Source organism: Pezoporus wallicus, unplaced genomic scaffold (genome assembly GCF_028554395.1).
Source record: "Pezoporus wallicus isolate ANWC-B61680 ecotype Strahan unplaced genomic scaffold, APGP_CSIRO_Pwel_v1 contig_7840, whole genome shotgun sequence".
NCBI lineage: Eukaryota > Metazoa > Chordata > Aves > Psittaciformes > Psittacidae > Pezoporus > Pezoporus wallicus.
In genome coordinates, this window is record NW_026641737.1 from 256,786 (window position 1) to 273,047 (window position 16,262).

The 16,262-nt window shown below is 47.7% G+C and overlaps 1 protein-coding gene and 1 long non-coding RNA gene across 2 annotated transcripts; both read left to right on the forward strand.

Annotated features, from left to right (window-relative positions):
- The first annotated feature begins 5,501 nt into the window (after positions 1-5,501).
- On the forward strand, positions 5,502-7,812 carry LOC130607707 (uncharacterized). Its single transcript, XR_008974310.1, has 2 exons — positions 5,502-6,348; positions 6,725-7,812. It is a non-coding gene; the product is annotated as an uncharacterized LOC130607707 (long non-coding RNA).
- Positions 7,813-11,584: 3,772 nt separating this feature from the next.
- Positions 11,585-14,534, forward strand: FOXG1 (forkhead box G1). The gene is made up of 2 exons (XM_057425046.1): positions 11,585-11,750; positions 11,989-14,534. The coding sequence occupies exon 2, from the start codon at positions 12,134-12,136 to the stop codon at positions 13,508-13,510; it is 1,377 nt and encodes a 458-aa protein (XP_057281029.1). The 5' UTR covers positions 11,585-11,750; positions 11,989-12,133; the 3' UTR covers positions 13,511-14,534.
- The last annotated feature ends 1,728 nt before the right edge of the window (positions 14,535-16,262 follow it).

Here is a 16,262-nt window from a genome sequence, read left to right on the forward strand (position 1 = left end):
ACCTTGTCCGGCCCGGCCCGGCCCGGCCCTGCCGCCTCCCGCCGCTACTCGGGGCACCGGCGCTGCCGGCGCTGGCTGCTTTCGGCCGCTAGATGTCGCCGGCGCCGTTCGCATGGGGCTTTCTACCCGCTGCAAGAGCCGCCGCCGCTTCCCTCCGCTCCCCTTTGCTCCTGCAGCTCTGCTCTGAGCCCTGCCAGCCCCGGGAAGCGGCCAGGCACCGCTTGGCTTGGCACGGCACAGCCCTGCCCGTGAGAGGCCTCGAGGGCCCCTCGCACTCCCCTGAGCAGCGGACAGAGCCTTTAGGGTCCCAGGGGTGGCAAGGATTTCTGAGGCCACTGCTAGGGCTCCCTCGATTGGCGACACAGGGGGGGGAGGGGGAGGGGGTGGCGAGGGACTCCGAGCTGAGGGACTATTTGGTGTGAATTACATGGCAAAAATGGTATTTGCGGAAGACACGGGAGACGTCGAGCTGGGAACCTCAGTAGCGCGTCCCCGCCGGTTGTGCGGAGTTCGTGGTTCGGCCAGTTTGCAGAGGCCGGGGCACATCAGAGTCCTCGGGCTGCTCCGAAGTGATCAGGGTCCCACAGGCAGCGGCTGTCGGGTGCCCCGGTCTCCCCCTCCCAGGGCCCCGGAGCCGCCTGCGACAGAGGCAACGCACGAAACTGGCGGGTGGCCCTGGGAAAGGCTCCAGAGATGAGCATTTCTGTTGTGTGAAGTGTCCGCATTAGCAACCCGAACACGTAGGGGAAGGCTGACATCTGCGGTTTGATACGAGGCACCCGAAAAATGACAGACCTCCTGGTTCAGAGGGGAGCGCCCGCTGCAGCTCCCGAGGGGAGGGCCCTCTGGCGCCCGGCTGCTCCTGCAAGAGCGGCTTCCCAGGGAAGGAGCCCTCTGCCCCTGAGCCTTCCCCAAGTCTAAAGGCAGTGATACGACACGGTCCCTCTACTTGGGACGTTCACCATCAGTTCCCAGAAGTGAGAAGACAGAGGGAGAACTTATGTGTAAACTTTGAGCCTGATTCCAGTGGGAGCATAAATAATAATAGTTTCTAGGCTTTTGTCCCTGGTTTCCAAAATAACATGTAAAGTCGAGGGTGCACAACGGGTCGTTTTCCTCAGCCTTTGTGTCAACGCACCTCTGCTTTTGACTCATCACCGCACAGTTTAGTCCACCCTGGATTTTTCCAAGATCATCCAGATCTCTGGCCTGGGCTCGAAAGAAGCCAGAACTACTTTATTTGTAACGAGCCTCAGGGACTGGCGAAACCCGCCTGGTAGACCTTGGGGAGCTGGCTGTGAAGGCGCAGTCGGATCGTCAGTGTGCAGGGGCCACCCCCTCTGTGAGCACACACACACACAAAACAGGGGCAGAAATATAGACAGCCGTCGAGAAAGGAAGATAAATAAGCAATAAAGACAGGGGAAAAAAACCCCCACAATGGTCTGAACTAAACAAAAACAAACAAACAAAAAAGGCAGCTGGCAAAAGAGGAGTCCTTAAACTTTCCTCTGGCTTTCCTCATATTTTCTGTAGCTTGAACTAGAGTGTTAAAGTCGCACGACGGAAGGCATATGCCATCTCCGCGGATCTGCGTTTGTATGACCAAAGTATTCAGGGGCACTCTTTCTACTGCGATGGGTTTCCCAGCAAGGATTCAGAAAGGAACAACACGCCTAAATGGGACATTGAAGTACCAATCTATGGGGCAAAGGATGTATTGTGAGAACAGATGAGGGTATGCTTGGCACCGCTGATATTTATTGACATTATCCAAAAAGAAATAAGTTAAAGAAATGTTAGGTACTCCGTGACACAATTGTTGCACAAACCGCCTTCAGTCAAGTTGCAGTTTGTTTTCAGGGCTCTTTTGCAAGCATCCTCTACCCATTTGGTTTGGAGGAAGAGATCTTATGGGCTGTTCTGCATTTTCAGGGACTATCAAGTCAAATCTGAGAGAAAAGAGTCTGTTTAGAAAAGAAAAAGTGCTGCTTCGTGGAGTCCCATGTGCTTTTTAAAACGTCGTATCTCAGAGAAAAGGCCTGTGGTACCAGCTTCCTAGATCGTGTCAAATTATAACAAACTGAATAGCAAGAAGCAATTACAAAGGAAATATTGTGATCAGTGTTGTGGGTAAAATCAGAGCCGGGCTTATAAAGGAATATTAACTCTGATATTATTATTATTATTATTATTATTATTATTATTATTATTAATCAACAGAGATTAGGTTTGTATTAAGCCTAAAGACCTTTTCCTGTAGATGGCGTCTTTTGGGTACTGAGTAATCAGTAATACTACAGTCGTACCCAGGAGACTTTATTAAGCCTTGGATGTTAAAATAATTGGTAATTTTTTTTTTAGTTATGCACTTATTGAAAGTGAAAAAGCCTTGATTTATAGTAAGCAAAAGTGTGTTTCTCCTACACTTGGATGCAAATAAAAACTGTTTGAATAAATAAGTTGTTTCTGAACATTTTGTTGTCAGTGTTAAAAGTCCCCGTCATTTTTAAACACTAACATGATTACAGCCAATTATATATTCACCAATGTTCTTTATTTTAGAGTAATTGTACTTTTCACTAATAAAACAGACATAATGGATCGCTACTGTTCTGAATTTTAAAGCCATTTTCTGTTATTCGATTGAATTATACATCGTCTATGATACTTTTTTTATTTCTATATTTTGAAATCCTATTTTCTTGAAAATTGCAGCTCTATTCCCGTTTTGTTGTTCGTGAAGTAACGAAACCTTCTGTAACATTTATAAATAGATCCTCGTCCTTTTTGAAATGTGGAAAATCAGAATTTCAGCCCCAACACACCGATAACTTTAGACTCAAAATCTGAAAGTCCAGAGGAGCCCCTGAATGAGAACACTTGGCTCGACACGGTGTCCTCCTTCGAGATGAGGAGCAGAACATAAGCAATGACAACAAAACCTCGACCTGCATAGAAGGTTTGACTGCTTTATTGTGATGATTTGGTGAGCTTCTTGGGGCTCAAACACAAAATCACAAGCAGTTCAGTGGCTAATATTTACCACACGAGAATAGGTAAAGACGGGGGCAAATACAATGTCAATTACATCCCTCCAAAAGGTTAGAGTGATTATCACTATGTTCTTTTGGGTGGCAGCTGATGGGACGAAGCCCAGAAGTGATTTGGCTATCTTTGGCACAGACAACTGAGTCGCAGAGTGGCACGTAAGTGCATGGAAACACAGCACACGCACGGAAAACATCGCGCCGCGTTATTACACCTCTCCTTGGGTGGTTGAGCTCTTAGAGGGTTGGGGTTTTGTTGTTTTTCAAAGCCGAAAACATGACTTTAATTTAGCAATTGTATCAACTATCAACGTGATGAGGTATGATCCGCGTTGTCGCCAAACACAAATCAAAAAATGATACAAAGCCTTTACAAGTTAATTTCATGTGACAAAACACGTGCCCACCACAACAGATAAACTTAAACTACCGTTTACAAACCCTGCGACTGCGTGAAAAGGTACCTCTTAGGTACATTTAGCACAGTCGAACGCGGATGTTATTTTCCGCTATTCTGTAAGGTAAAAACGAGAGGAGTCGCGGGACTCCCGGGGGCTCACCGGGAGAGCCCTTCTGTCAAGCCTTGGCGGGACCCCATCCTGACTCTCGGTGAGAACACGCTTCTTGCCTATTACCCCAAGAAATCAATCTTGGAAGGAAAGAAAGAAAAAAAAAAAAAAAGAGAAGGAGAAAGAAAAAAAGAAAAAAAAGAAAAAGAAAAAAAAAGGAAAAAGTGATCTACTACTATGGTTTTATTTATAACTTACAATGACTTGTGAGCCTTTTCTTTACCCTTTCATTGACGTTTTGAAATGAGTGTGAAAATAAAGTGTAATGCCATCCTGTGCTAGCATTCTGCTAGTAGGCAAATAGAAATTATTTACTTGATGTAGTTTCCAGAGCTCCGGCAAGATTTGATTATTTAGGTGGAGTTTATAATCTCCATTATAATAAATACTGTTTTCTAAAAACTCCCTAGGAAACGTAACCTCTGAGTGTGTGTGTTTGTGTGCAAGCCTATGCGAGCGCCCCATCTAAAAGACGCAGAGAAAACACACAAAGGAGAAGCATCCAGGGAGAACTCTTTCTTTCACCGTTTTTCCTCTCCACATTGTCAGTGCGCGGAAAGTCTGCAGCCGCTTCTCTTTCTTGGTCAAATTATTGTCGAGGCAAAACTACAAACCCCAGGCTTTAGCAAGGCACCGTCCGTGCTCCGTGGGAGGGACACAAATGGGGTTTAACTTGTTGCCAGTCATTTTTTTTATGTTTGTTTGTTTGTGCTGGTGCTTTAAAAGAGAAACAAATTCCCGAAACAAAGGGGGGGGGGGGGGGGAGGAAAAGGAGGGGGGAGCTGGAGAGAGGGAGGGAGGGAGGGAGGGAGGGAGGGAGGAAGGGAGGAGGAAAACAAGCTCTGTATAAAAGACGTATCATATTAAAATAATGCAAGAACACACCCACTGATATCAAGGGTACGATATCCGCTCTTCCCCAAGAAACTTATTTAGAAGAGGTAGCGGTTATAATAATCCAACAAGCCCTTTACTATCACTCCCTCCTCCCTACGGTAAAGAAAGAAAGAAAGAAAACATGGAGACCACCCTGCCCTGTATAAAAAGTGCTCAGAACAACCTACATAAAGAGGCAACGTCCGCCAACCCTGCTTATGCGAGGGGACCAAGGAGCGCCCAAGGTCTGATCTGCTTCCCGGGCAGCGTCCTGGGAGCTAGAGTAAATCCCTTACCCCGGCACCACAAGTGCGGGTCCCACCGCTGCCTTGTGCTGACGGGCCGTGCCCCGGCACCGAGTCCCTGAACCTCCTCCTCCCTCCTGAGCCCCAAGCACCCAGAAAGCCCAAACGGGCTTTGCCCAGCGTCTGGCCGAGAGCCTGCTGCAGAAGGGTGTAGAGCTGTTCATGGCTTTTGTGCTATACCGGGCATTTTGCTATGGTTACAAGGGGGCCCCTGGGGGGGATGGTTGGGGGGGGGGGGGGAACCGTAAGAGAGTGATGTTCCGATTTTGTAGGCCCTAAAAATTGGATCCTCAGTTAATCTTGGAGAGCCCGAGATCCCGGGAAGTCAAGGGGTGCGGTGCAGTGCGGTACAGTGAGGAAGAGGAGCGGCAGGGTGGAGCAGAGCGAGCAGCGCCCGGCGGGCAGGTATGTAGGATGTGGGGGCAGCCCCGGCGCCCCCTTCTGCGGAGCGCTGGGGTGAAACAGCACCGGCAAGGAGAGTACACCGGTCCCTGTGCCGAAGAAGGCAAAATAGAAGGGATGGGAGGTGGGAGCTTTTTCTCTCGAGTTACCGAAAAACTGCAAACCAGATACATGTGTCATTTGCCAAAGATTACGTTTGTAAGAAGCTAAAGAGCTACAACACCATGAAAATATTCCAGCCACAGTTTTTAGGAGTCAAAGAGCAGCTACAAGTCTTCTTCAAGCACTATTTGGGTTTGTGGGGTTTGTTTTGGTTTTTTCTTCTCCAGGTCTTTTTCTTGCCCTGTATTTTATTCCACTAATCTTTAATTCAGTGTGATAACTCCGGAAAAAAGCACTGTGTTGCCCAAGAATATTTTAACAGTAAACACAAAAGAATATAAAATTACGTATTTAAACCTCGAGAACAGTCCAAGGTTTTTAACTTGTCCATTTTCTCCCTGCATTTCATTATTTCCGTCTGCATAACTCTGTGGATAATTCTTAAGGGATATTTAATTTTCGGTTTGATTCCTGAATCAGGGAAAGCTTTTATTACACAGGGGCACCTATTACCTAGGCAGGTGTGATGGCTCTCTTATGCAGACTGACATATAAAATAATAGTGACATTTAGGATGTAAGAAACCACACGTCTTAACATTAAAGTTGGCAGCGAGTGTAAAAATATTCTGTTCTGAAAAATTCTGGCAGTGGCAGCTGAACACGCCAAGTCTGGTGCCTGCTCGATACAGGCTCTCTGTGGATGGTATTCCACAGCTACAGGAATAAATAAATAAAATCTCCAGCTTTTAACTAAGGCGATTTAATTCAGACCTCTCCACCCAGCGTAGCCGCCGTGGGAGATGTATACTCCAGTGTTTACTCGGATCCCTTTCTGCCACTATTCTATCTTGCCTTTCCCTTACGGCACCAGCGAAGCTTTCTGGTCCCCGCAGCCATGTTTCCCGGTTCCACGTTCTCTGCCCAACCTCCGCCCGTCCAAGAAACTTCTGAAAGTTCATCGGAAGGGGAACTCTCTACACCTCGATGGTTAATGCCACTGTTTTAACGCTACCTCTCCCCGAGCTGCGCAGGCTTCTCCAAGGTACACAGTGCCCCGCTGGTTGTTCTTTATGGTACAGTGCAGCTTCTCAAAAGATCATCGGACGGAGAAATTTAGCTCTTGTTGAAACATTTAAACAACTGAGCAATTAGTTCTGAATGGGGGTGGGAGGAGGGAAGACTAGAGAGCTTAAAGGCGGGGGGGGGGGGAGTGGGGAGGTGGTGGTGGTGGTGGTGGTGGTGGGATACAACACAACTAGCCCGAAAACAACAGGGGTGGGGATACATGGGAGGGGGACATAAAATGTTTGTATTTAAAGGGTGCTTTCAAGGTCTTCGGCACAATATGTGCTGATCTCCTTAAAGGGGCACAGAGTGCCAATAACCATTAGTCATCCAGCAGAGACTTTTCATTACAGATCTATCTTTAGAGGGAGTTCCCCGAAGTCTCCGGAGGGAACATAGCTGCGGATTTCAAACCCGGTCCGGTTCCAGTCGCACAATGCCTGCTGCAAGAGAAAGGGGAGATAACTCACCAGAGTTTCAGGAATGCGCAGGTAGCCCAAAGGTCTCAGCGGTGCTCCTTTCCTCTGCGGAATATTATCTTGCATCGAGGCAGTTCCCAGTCTATATTTGACGTTACCATTTATGCTATCTCGAACACGAGACTCTCCCATAGACATTTTTTCCAGGGTTTTCAAGAAAATTTCTCGATGCCACAATGTTATGATGGAAGGATGCTGAAATGACAGGCCTCGTAGACGCTTGTCTTAATCATCGGCTTCTTAATTTAGTTTTAGTGCTGTGGTTTGTATGTGTGTGCGTGTGTGTCTGCGCGTGTGTGCGCACAAGAGAAGTCTCTGACAACCTGCAGCTTCCTAATGACTGACGAGGCAGGGCTGCTGCAGCAAAGTAACACTTCCCTGGTGTGAAGACCTCTTACTGGGAAGTTTAGTTCACTACTGTTCTCGCAATCCTAATCGTATAACCTGTAACCAAAGCCCAAGGAAGAAAGATACAGCATGCTAAATAGACTAACTTCTAATCACCAAACGTTAGCACCACTACCAGCTGTTGCTGATTAATTGGAAGTTGGCTATAGATGGACATCTAAACTTAGATCCACAAATGCGACTAGAAGGGTGGACCGCTGAATGCTTCTTCCTCTCCCTCTTTGCCTCCATTCATCCACCCACCTTCAGTCCCATTCACCCCTCTTCAGAATGTTTGACTACCTCCTTCTCTTTGTTCGCGCACCGCTGAGTCCCCATTCGCCGTGCCTTGGCAGCAGGGTATCAGTGTCTGCTGGATAGCCCTTACCTTAATTCCCCAGGTAACCTGGACTGACTAAGGTAGGCTTAGAGTCAACGGGGAATAGACTTATACATGCATACATGCAGGCGTTTACTCTACGAATGTGATATTACTGACTGCTAAACCGAAGTGTCCCGACTAGTTTAATGGAAGCATGATGCCATCGAAGCGTGGTTATTAAATACCCTTTCTTCATGGCTGAAAAAAAACTCATTCATTTCTTAAGCTGTCAGTAAATTTTAACCCCTTGAAAGAACCTGAGAGTACAGAGCCGCTACACCCCTGGGAAGGGGAATTGAAGGCTGGAGCTGGAGGAAGATGGGGGGCATGCTGTGTCCATTGAGCTTACAGGAGAAAGAGTCTGATTTTCCACTGACTTTTAATTTAAAATAATAATAATTAAAAAAATACGAGGGAGAAAAATGTGCGGTTGAAATTCTATCTCTATGAGTTATACCCCAGAACTGCACGAAGATCCCTGTCTGACCACTTCATTCAAGACATTTCAGCCCAGCTACTCACCCCCACCATGACCCCGGAGCTGGACGCTCTCTGCCCATCCCCTCCGCTCAGGGCGGCGGGTCCCCAGGCAGGCGCGAGCGCAGGTGAGCAGCTGCCTGTGAGCAGCGCCGGGTCCCCTCTGCCTACCCACTAGTGTTCCGCAGGGCTAGGGCCGTGCGCTCCCTTTCCACTCACACGCTGCTCCTTCAGACATCCCACGAACCCTTCCCTGTAGGGGAGGGCTGCCGTGAGGGGCCTTCTGACAGCAACCACAGCTGGGGGCCCAACCGGGCTCCACGATGCACAAAGCCACCACCGGAAGGGACGGGAGCGGGTGTCGTGGCCAGGGCAGAGCTCAAGGAAGAGCTGGTATTAGGGCCGGGCTCCTGCCTTTCCAAGTAAAAAGTAAACCTCCAGTTTTACACAAGGAAAATTCTCTGCGGGAGAGGGGAAAAAAAAAAAAAGTAAAAAAAAAAGGAAGAGCGACTCTAAAGTCCATCAGAACTAATAATTGAATTGGCTTCCCTCACATATCCTTCTCTGTCCTGTAAACAGAGAATTAATCTTCATAGGCTTAGAGATATACACTACATATTGGACACAACATTTCCTTCTTTGGTAGAACTGTATATCCACGGCATTAAAAAAGAAAAAAATCCTAAGTTTGTGCACAGTATTCTGCATCCGTGACAAATGACTGCATGTTAAATCTAGATCCTCAAACATTCTAAAAACTTGCTTCTTTCAGTGCTAGCCCTTTGCTCAGAAATGCGAAAGGATAAAAGGTTCATTTTCTTCCCTGCTGCATTTTCATCCCTCATCACAGAGCAAAGTAAACTCCGCTTTGACCTAAGAAACACCTCAACGCATTAAAATTTCAACAGACAATGTCAGTGTTACATTAAACGAGAACTCCTCCATCTCACTGCAGAGCTGGGATTTGAATAAAACGCTCAATGTTAACAAACAATACACACGTTTGGCACTTTGTGTATTAAATGGATCAAAGAGATTTGATAAGGCACAATACACCATTTGTACAGACCTGATTGAGTTAATATAATATCAGCAAATTTTACAGCGAAATGAATCTGTTTCTTTTCTTTGTGTTTAAAACCAGCACAGATTACAAATTTTAATGATCTGAAAATGTTTGGTATACAAAATCATGCTTATTTCAGTATTAGCAAAAACACAAGAAATTTTTCAACACAAACACCCAGCTGTGTCTATTTTAAAAGCAGTTCAATGACAGCTTGCACTTATGAGCATGCAATCAGCTAATTTTGCTTTTTTTTTTCTTCTGTGTTAATCAACACTTTCCTTCCTGCATATCAGAGTACAAATAGTATAGTTACTCCACATCAGTAAATGTTTACGTAACCTGTCCTTTCTCAAGAATCTGGTTACACCGAATCATTACATGCTAGACCGAGTAGGAAAATGCATTGGGCCCAGCCACCCTAATGGGGATCCTAGTGCACCATAATGACACATATTAGTTAATGATCATCATAATCATAATAATATGCAGGAATCTTACCTTTCCTCTTACCCTTTGCCATGATCGACTCAAATCCTCCACACTGCACTCTTTTTTGAGAATTCTCATGCATTGACTTCAGTGTTAAGCAATAAAATAATTACAAATTGACGTGATTTTTTTTTTAACTGCATTTCTAAAAAAAAAAAAAGGAGATAAAAAAAGTAAAAAATCAGCGCGGTTGATCATTGACTTTTATCTCTTTTTTTTTTTTCAGTAGCAACCTGTCATGAAATTAGATAAATAAATACAATTGTGGTAAGGTCATTCGAGGTTAATCCAATGTACAGAGTTCATGCCATTCCCAATTGCAATTGTTTATTACCGGCCCATTGTAATTGTTCTCCTTATTTACTCTTTCTTACACACTCTCTCTCTCCCTCACACACATGCATCCACACACACAAAACGCACATCCACACACAACTGCTTTTGCTGCAGAGAGCTCTAACCTGAATTTTCCCGGGACAGATTGTTTCAGCTGGGGTTGAGGTGCACCTATTATTTCTACGGATTATCTTTTCCTACAGCACGAAAGTTAACTTTCGGGCACTGAGCGCGGCTCTGTACGTTCTGCTTCGGTTCCAGCGCGATCAGCACGCTCTCCATCCAGTACGTTTCCCCTTCTACCTCCCGAGAGAGAAAGCTCCGCGGTTTATTTCGCTTTGTTTCAGGGCTGATTTTTTTTTCCTTCTCACGCTCACAGTGAGGCCCGAAGGGGTGAGGCCGGCGAACCTCAGCCCCTGGGCCCAAGGACTCCGCAGCCCCGAGCCCGACTCTCTGTGAGGGAAGCAGGCAGAAAGCAGCGGTGCCAGCCCGGTTCTTTTGCCCTTCCAGCAGCCGAGTAGCGGACACCAGACACCCCCCGTCCCCCAGCGACACGACACCAGACACCCCCCATCCCCCAGCGATACTACACCAAACCCCCATGTCCGGACACCGCTGGCCGGGCCTGGGGGAGCGGAAAAAAAAACGTAATATATATATCCTGGGTTATTAGTAGTAGTATTTATTTTTTACACCTGACACACGGCCTGCGGTTTCCTGGCTGGAGTGAACCGACAGCGCCAAGGCGGACACGGGATGACCCGCCGCCGCGCCGGCTGTGGACGGGGAGTCGGGGGCTAAGCGCGAAGCCCCAAGTCCAGCTCCGCCACTGGCCTGGCGCTGCGCCCGCCAGCCGGGGATACGGGGAGAGCGCGGAGAGGAGGAGAGCGGAGAGGGCTCTCCCGCTGCCCTGCCTTCCCACCTCACATGACGTGCTGCGGGACGCCGTCTTCCCCGGCAGGCCGCGGCCTCCGTCCCGGCCGGGCCACAGCCGGATCCCCGGCCAATGTCGGCTGCAGGGCGGCCGCACCGCCCGCGGACCCTCCAGCTGATTATTATTTTTTCTTTTCTTTTTTTTTTTCTCTTGGTAAAACAACAAATAACAGGGGTCTAGAAAAAAAAAAATTTGCTGAGTGACTTCGGGGGGATCCGCAAAGTAGTACCTCCGCCCCCGGTGCGCCGCAGCCTCCTCTCCCACTCGGCCTCCCAGTCCTCCTCCTCCGCCGCCAGAGGAGGGGACAGAGAGCGACGGGGCAGCTTTAGTCCACCGGAGAAACTAGGAAGTACGAAAACCCGGTTGGGGCCGCAGTCTTGGGACAGGCGCTGTTTGTTTGGCGTGAGGGGATTTGTGTTGGGCGGCGGGAGGTTGGAGGGGGCAGAAGGTGGGGTGGGTGCCCACAAATCGCCTTGGTGATGCGCCCCTGCGCCGGTATCCCTGCGCCGCGGGAGCCGCGGCGGCGGCGGCGGCGGCGGCTGCGGCGGGGGCCGGGCCTGCGGCAGGCGGAGGGCGGGGCGGCGATCCGCCATTGGCCGGCGGGCGGGCCGACGCGCGGGCACGCCGCCGGCCCTGATTGGGCGGCCGGTGGGAAAGGTTAAACCAAAAAATGTTTTACAGCGGCGGTGCGTGTCGGCAGCTCTGAAATTAATTGCGGCCCCGGCGGTCCGTACCGCCCGGCTCCGCTCGCTCCTCGCCGACCCGCGGCTGCGGCTGCTCCGTCCTCCCCCCTGCTCCGCCGTGCCGGGGGAACCGGCACCATGAAGTAGCTTTTTTTTTTTTCTTGTGTATGTTTGTGCGGTTTTTTTTTTGTTGGTTTTTTTTTTGTTTGTTTTTTTTTTTTTTTGTTTTTTTTTTTTTTTTTTCCTTTTTTTTTTTTTTTTTTTTTTTTTTGTTTTCCTCCGCTCTGACTCGGTTTAATTTTATCTGATTGGTGACTATTATTGTTACTATTATTTTTTTCCCTCTCCGGCGGTTCCTGTCCTTGCTACATGACTTGCCAGCGCTTGAGACTGCGGTCCAACTGCGCTACCGCCGCCGCCGGTGGTACCGCTGCCACCGCTGCTGCTGCCGCCGCCACCTCGGCCACCGCCGCTCCGCGGGCTGCTCCCTCGGCCGCTGCAACTTTCCCCCTCAGACTAGTGTGTGATGTTGGACATGGGAGATAGGAAGGAAGTGAAAATGCTGCCGAAATCCTCCTTTAGCATAAACAGCCTGGTGCCCGAAGCCGTCCAGAGCGACAACAACCACAGCAGCCACAGCCACCACAACAGCCACCATCCCCATCACCACCACCACCACCATCACCACCACCACCACCCGCCGCCGCCGCAACAGCCTCAGCGAGCAGCCGCGGCCGAGGAAGAGGACGAGGAGAAGGGCCAGCTCCTCCTGCCGCCCCCCGCTGCCGCCGCCGCCGGCGCCCTGGAGGTGGCTAAGGCGGACATGCTGGCGGGCAAAGGCGACGCGGGCGCGGCGGCGGCAGCCGAGCTGGAGGAGAAGGAGAAGGCAGCGGAGGAGAAGAAGGGGGCAGCGGAGGGGGCCAAGGACGGGGAGAGCGGGAAAGAGGGGGAGAAGAAGAACGGCAAGTACGAGAAGCCGCCGTTCAGCTACAACGCTCTCATCATGATGGCCATCCGGCAGAGCCCCGAGAAGCGCCTCACGCTCAACGGCATCTATGAGTTCATCATGAAGAACTTCCCCTACTACCGGGAGAACAAGCAGGGCTGGCAGAACTCCATCCGCCACAACCTCTCCCTTAATAAGTGCTTTGTCAAGGTGCCCCGGCACTACGACGACCCGGGCAAAGGGAACTACTGGATGCTGGACCCCTCCAGTGACGACGTCTTCATTGGGGGCACCACCGGAAAGCTCCGCCGACGCTCCACCACCTCGCGGGCCAAGCTGGCCTTCAAGCGGGGTGCCAGACTCACCTCCACCGGACTGACATTCATGGACAGGGCAGGATCCTTGTACTGGCCTATGTCCCCTTTCCTCTCCCTTCATCATCCCCGGGCCAGCAGCACTTTGAGTTACAACGGGACCACCTCCGCCTACCCCAGCCACCCTATGCCCTACAGCTCAGTGTTGACTCAAAACTCCTTGGGGAACAACCACTCCTTTTCCACGTCCAATGGGTTAAGTGTTGATAGACTAGTCAATGGAGAGATACCTTATGCCACTCATCACCTCACAGCAGCAGCTCTGGCCGCCTCAGTGCCATGTGGTTTGTCAGTTCCCTGCTCCGGCACCTATTCCCTAAACCCCTGCTCTGTAAACCTCCTAGCAGGACAGACGAGTTACTTTTTCCCCCATGTTCCTCACCCTTCAATGACTTCTCAAAGCAGCACTTCAATGACGGCCAGGGCAGCCTCCTCCTCCACGTCGCCACAGGCGCCCTCCACTCTCCCCTGTGAGTCCTTAAGACCTTCTTTGCCAAGTTTTACAACAGGACTTTCCGGAGGACTTTCTGATTATTTCACACATCAAAATCAGGGGTCTTCTTCAAACCCTTTAATACATTAACATCCATGGGATCAGACTGTAAGTGAACATTTTACACACATTTGCATTGTAAATGATAATTAAAAAGAAGAAAAGAAAAAAAAAAGCAAAACAAAAAAGTCCAGGTATTTTTTATTAAGTCCCCCATTTTCTGTACGTTTGTTCAGTCTTTAGGGTTGTTTATTATTCCACCAAGGTGAGGAGTGTCAGCAAGGTGCAATGTGGGGAGATTACATTGTAGACTATGAAGTTTGGAAGACAAAATTATAGTAGAATGTGTATCTAAATAGTGACTGCTTTTGCAATTTTTTTATTCAAATACGATAAGTCTATCAGTAAAAGCCGCCAGATTCTCCATGTTTGCAGTATTATAAGTTATCATGGATATGTCGGTGGGTGCAGACCTTGAGAGGAAAAAAAAGAAAAAAAAAAAAACCCAACCAAAACCACAAACCACCATTTAATTAAAGAAAACTATAGAAAACTTAAAACGCAATTTGTATTTAAGCAGAATTAATCCTGAAAGATGCCTGAGAACTACATTTTGGCCATTTCTTATTTTAGCCTTTTCTTTACTGAACTGCTTTTTTGGGGTTTCTTTTTTTTTTTTTTTGTTTGTTCGTTTGTTTGTTTACTTTTAGACCAAAGATTGGGTTTTACAAAATGCACTCAGTGTACGAAGTAATTTAAAAAACAGCAACATTATTTCAGTTTGCAGCACTGCCCGTTCAAATGAATCAGAAGGGGACAAAATTAATGATTGCCTTCAGTTTGTGTTGTGTATATTTTGATGTATGTGGTCACTAACAGGTCACCTTTATTTTTTTTCTAAATGTAGTGAAATGTTAATACCTATTGTACTTATAGGTAAACCTTGCAAATATGTAACCTGTGTTGCGCAAATGCCGCATAAATTTGAGTGATTGTTAACGTCGTCTTAAAATTTCTTGATTGTGATACTGTGGTCATATGCCCGTGTTTGTCACTTACAAAAATGTTTACTATGAACACACAGAAATAAAAAAATAGGCTAAATTCATATATACTTGATAGGGTTTTTGTCTCTTTTATTAACTAAAATTAAAATGCCAGAGGCTTTAAAGTTACAGGGAGATCAGAGCACTGCGTATTACAGCAGTCCACCATTTTTTACATGCTCCTTTCTCCCCCCCCCCCGCTTTTTTCCTCCCTTTCCCCATCATACTGTCTTTAACAGCAGTATATTCAAATATAAGGGATCAGGGTATTTAGCTAAACACTACGGCCTCCGTTTTGGGGCAGAACTCTTATCAAGTCCTCTTAAAAATTGTTAGTGCGAGGTAGGATGTCTTACTAAAACCTCTGCTTTAGTTTGAAGATGCTCAAAATCGTGTACGTATATATGTAACTATATATACATACATTTAAAAATTAATTTGTGCACGCAATAGAAAAAAGGTATTTTTGCATGATTGCATGATTACATAGATACGTGTTGTTCTTGCAATCTCTGAAATGCATTCAAAGAATTATTTTGCTGAAAGATATCAATTTCGACTCTATGATAACTGGAGATCTATTAAAGAGGACCGTGTATGTGTGTATATATATACATATACATATTAGCTCTCATAGAATCAGTTGATCAAATTTAGAAAGCTATGGTACGTCTGTGTATAAAATACAGTCCTTATTTTAAAGGAACACTCTTCCGGAAGTATCTATCCTATATGTATGCATAGACTTTTAATGCTGCAAACACTTTGGCTTTGATGTTGCGAAAGCAGGGGTAGTTTTTGAGCTGGAAGCCTTCTCTCCTGTCCCACTCACCCTCCGGACGGGGAAGGAGGTAGGGGAGGTGGGGGGAGTGAAGCTGCGGTACATTGCGGGGAGGCAGCGGGGGGGGGGGGGGGGATATGTCACGTGACTCTGGGCTTGCATACCGATGTTTAAACGCTGTGGGGGGGGGGGGGGGGGGGGGGGGAGGACCCAAATCAATCCCAAACCTATGTTTAACTTAAATGTAAAGTTTTGAAAAGGAGCTCTTTTTCGCTATCAGGTTGCCGGCGGCAATGCTCACCGTAGCCCACTACCCCACTCTCCGCTGCCTGGAGAACTGACCCATTAGATTTAAGGGGGCTACACTAGCACTAATTTTAAGAAGCATTTAATCCTAAAAAAAAGAATTGGTTTCTTGATGAGTTTACGGAAGCCTATAAAAGCCGCAACTCTTGAAAATAATTAGAAAAGTTTTGCAAAAGGTTTAGGAACTAATTGGATCCCGCGGTGAGTCCGCAGAGGACAAGTTGTTCATTTGTTACGTTTGTGTAGTCTGAACGGGGCTCCGCAGATGTGCAATAAACCGGGCACCGCTCACAATAGGCCCGATGAAAAATAATCTCTCAGTCGGAGATGTTATCACAAACACTTTAAAAAGCTGATCTTAGACAGACAAGAGGAAGTAAAAGAGGCGGGGGGGGGGGGGGGGGGGGGGGGCTAGAAATGCTGGGGTGTGAATTAAAAAGCAATAGCAAATTTGAATTCTTGCAAGCAGAATATTTGTCATGCTGAAAGAATGAGGGGAGGGAGGCGAAATCTTCTGAAAATAAGTAATATATAAACAGATGCAAGCAGATCTGCAGGAAGGACAGGGGAGTGAAAGGTTATGGATGAGAGATGGGACACCCAGCTCTGCTCTGTGTGGGGGAGAAGGAGAGAAATCTCTGATATTCTTGGCTTTCACTCTCACTTCTGCAATTCAAAATTAATCATCACTATGAGAAAAAAGGTTGCT

What these genes read in the sequence shown, in the direction of transcription:
- FOXG1 (XM_057425046.1), top strand. Translation starts at nt 12,134, where the DNA reads ATGTTGGACATGGGAGATAGGAAGGAAGTGAAAATGCTGCCGAAATCC.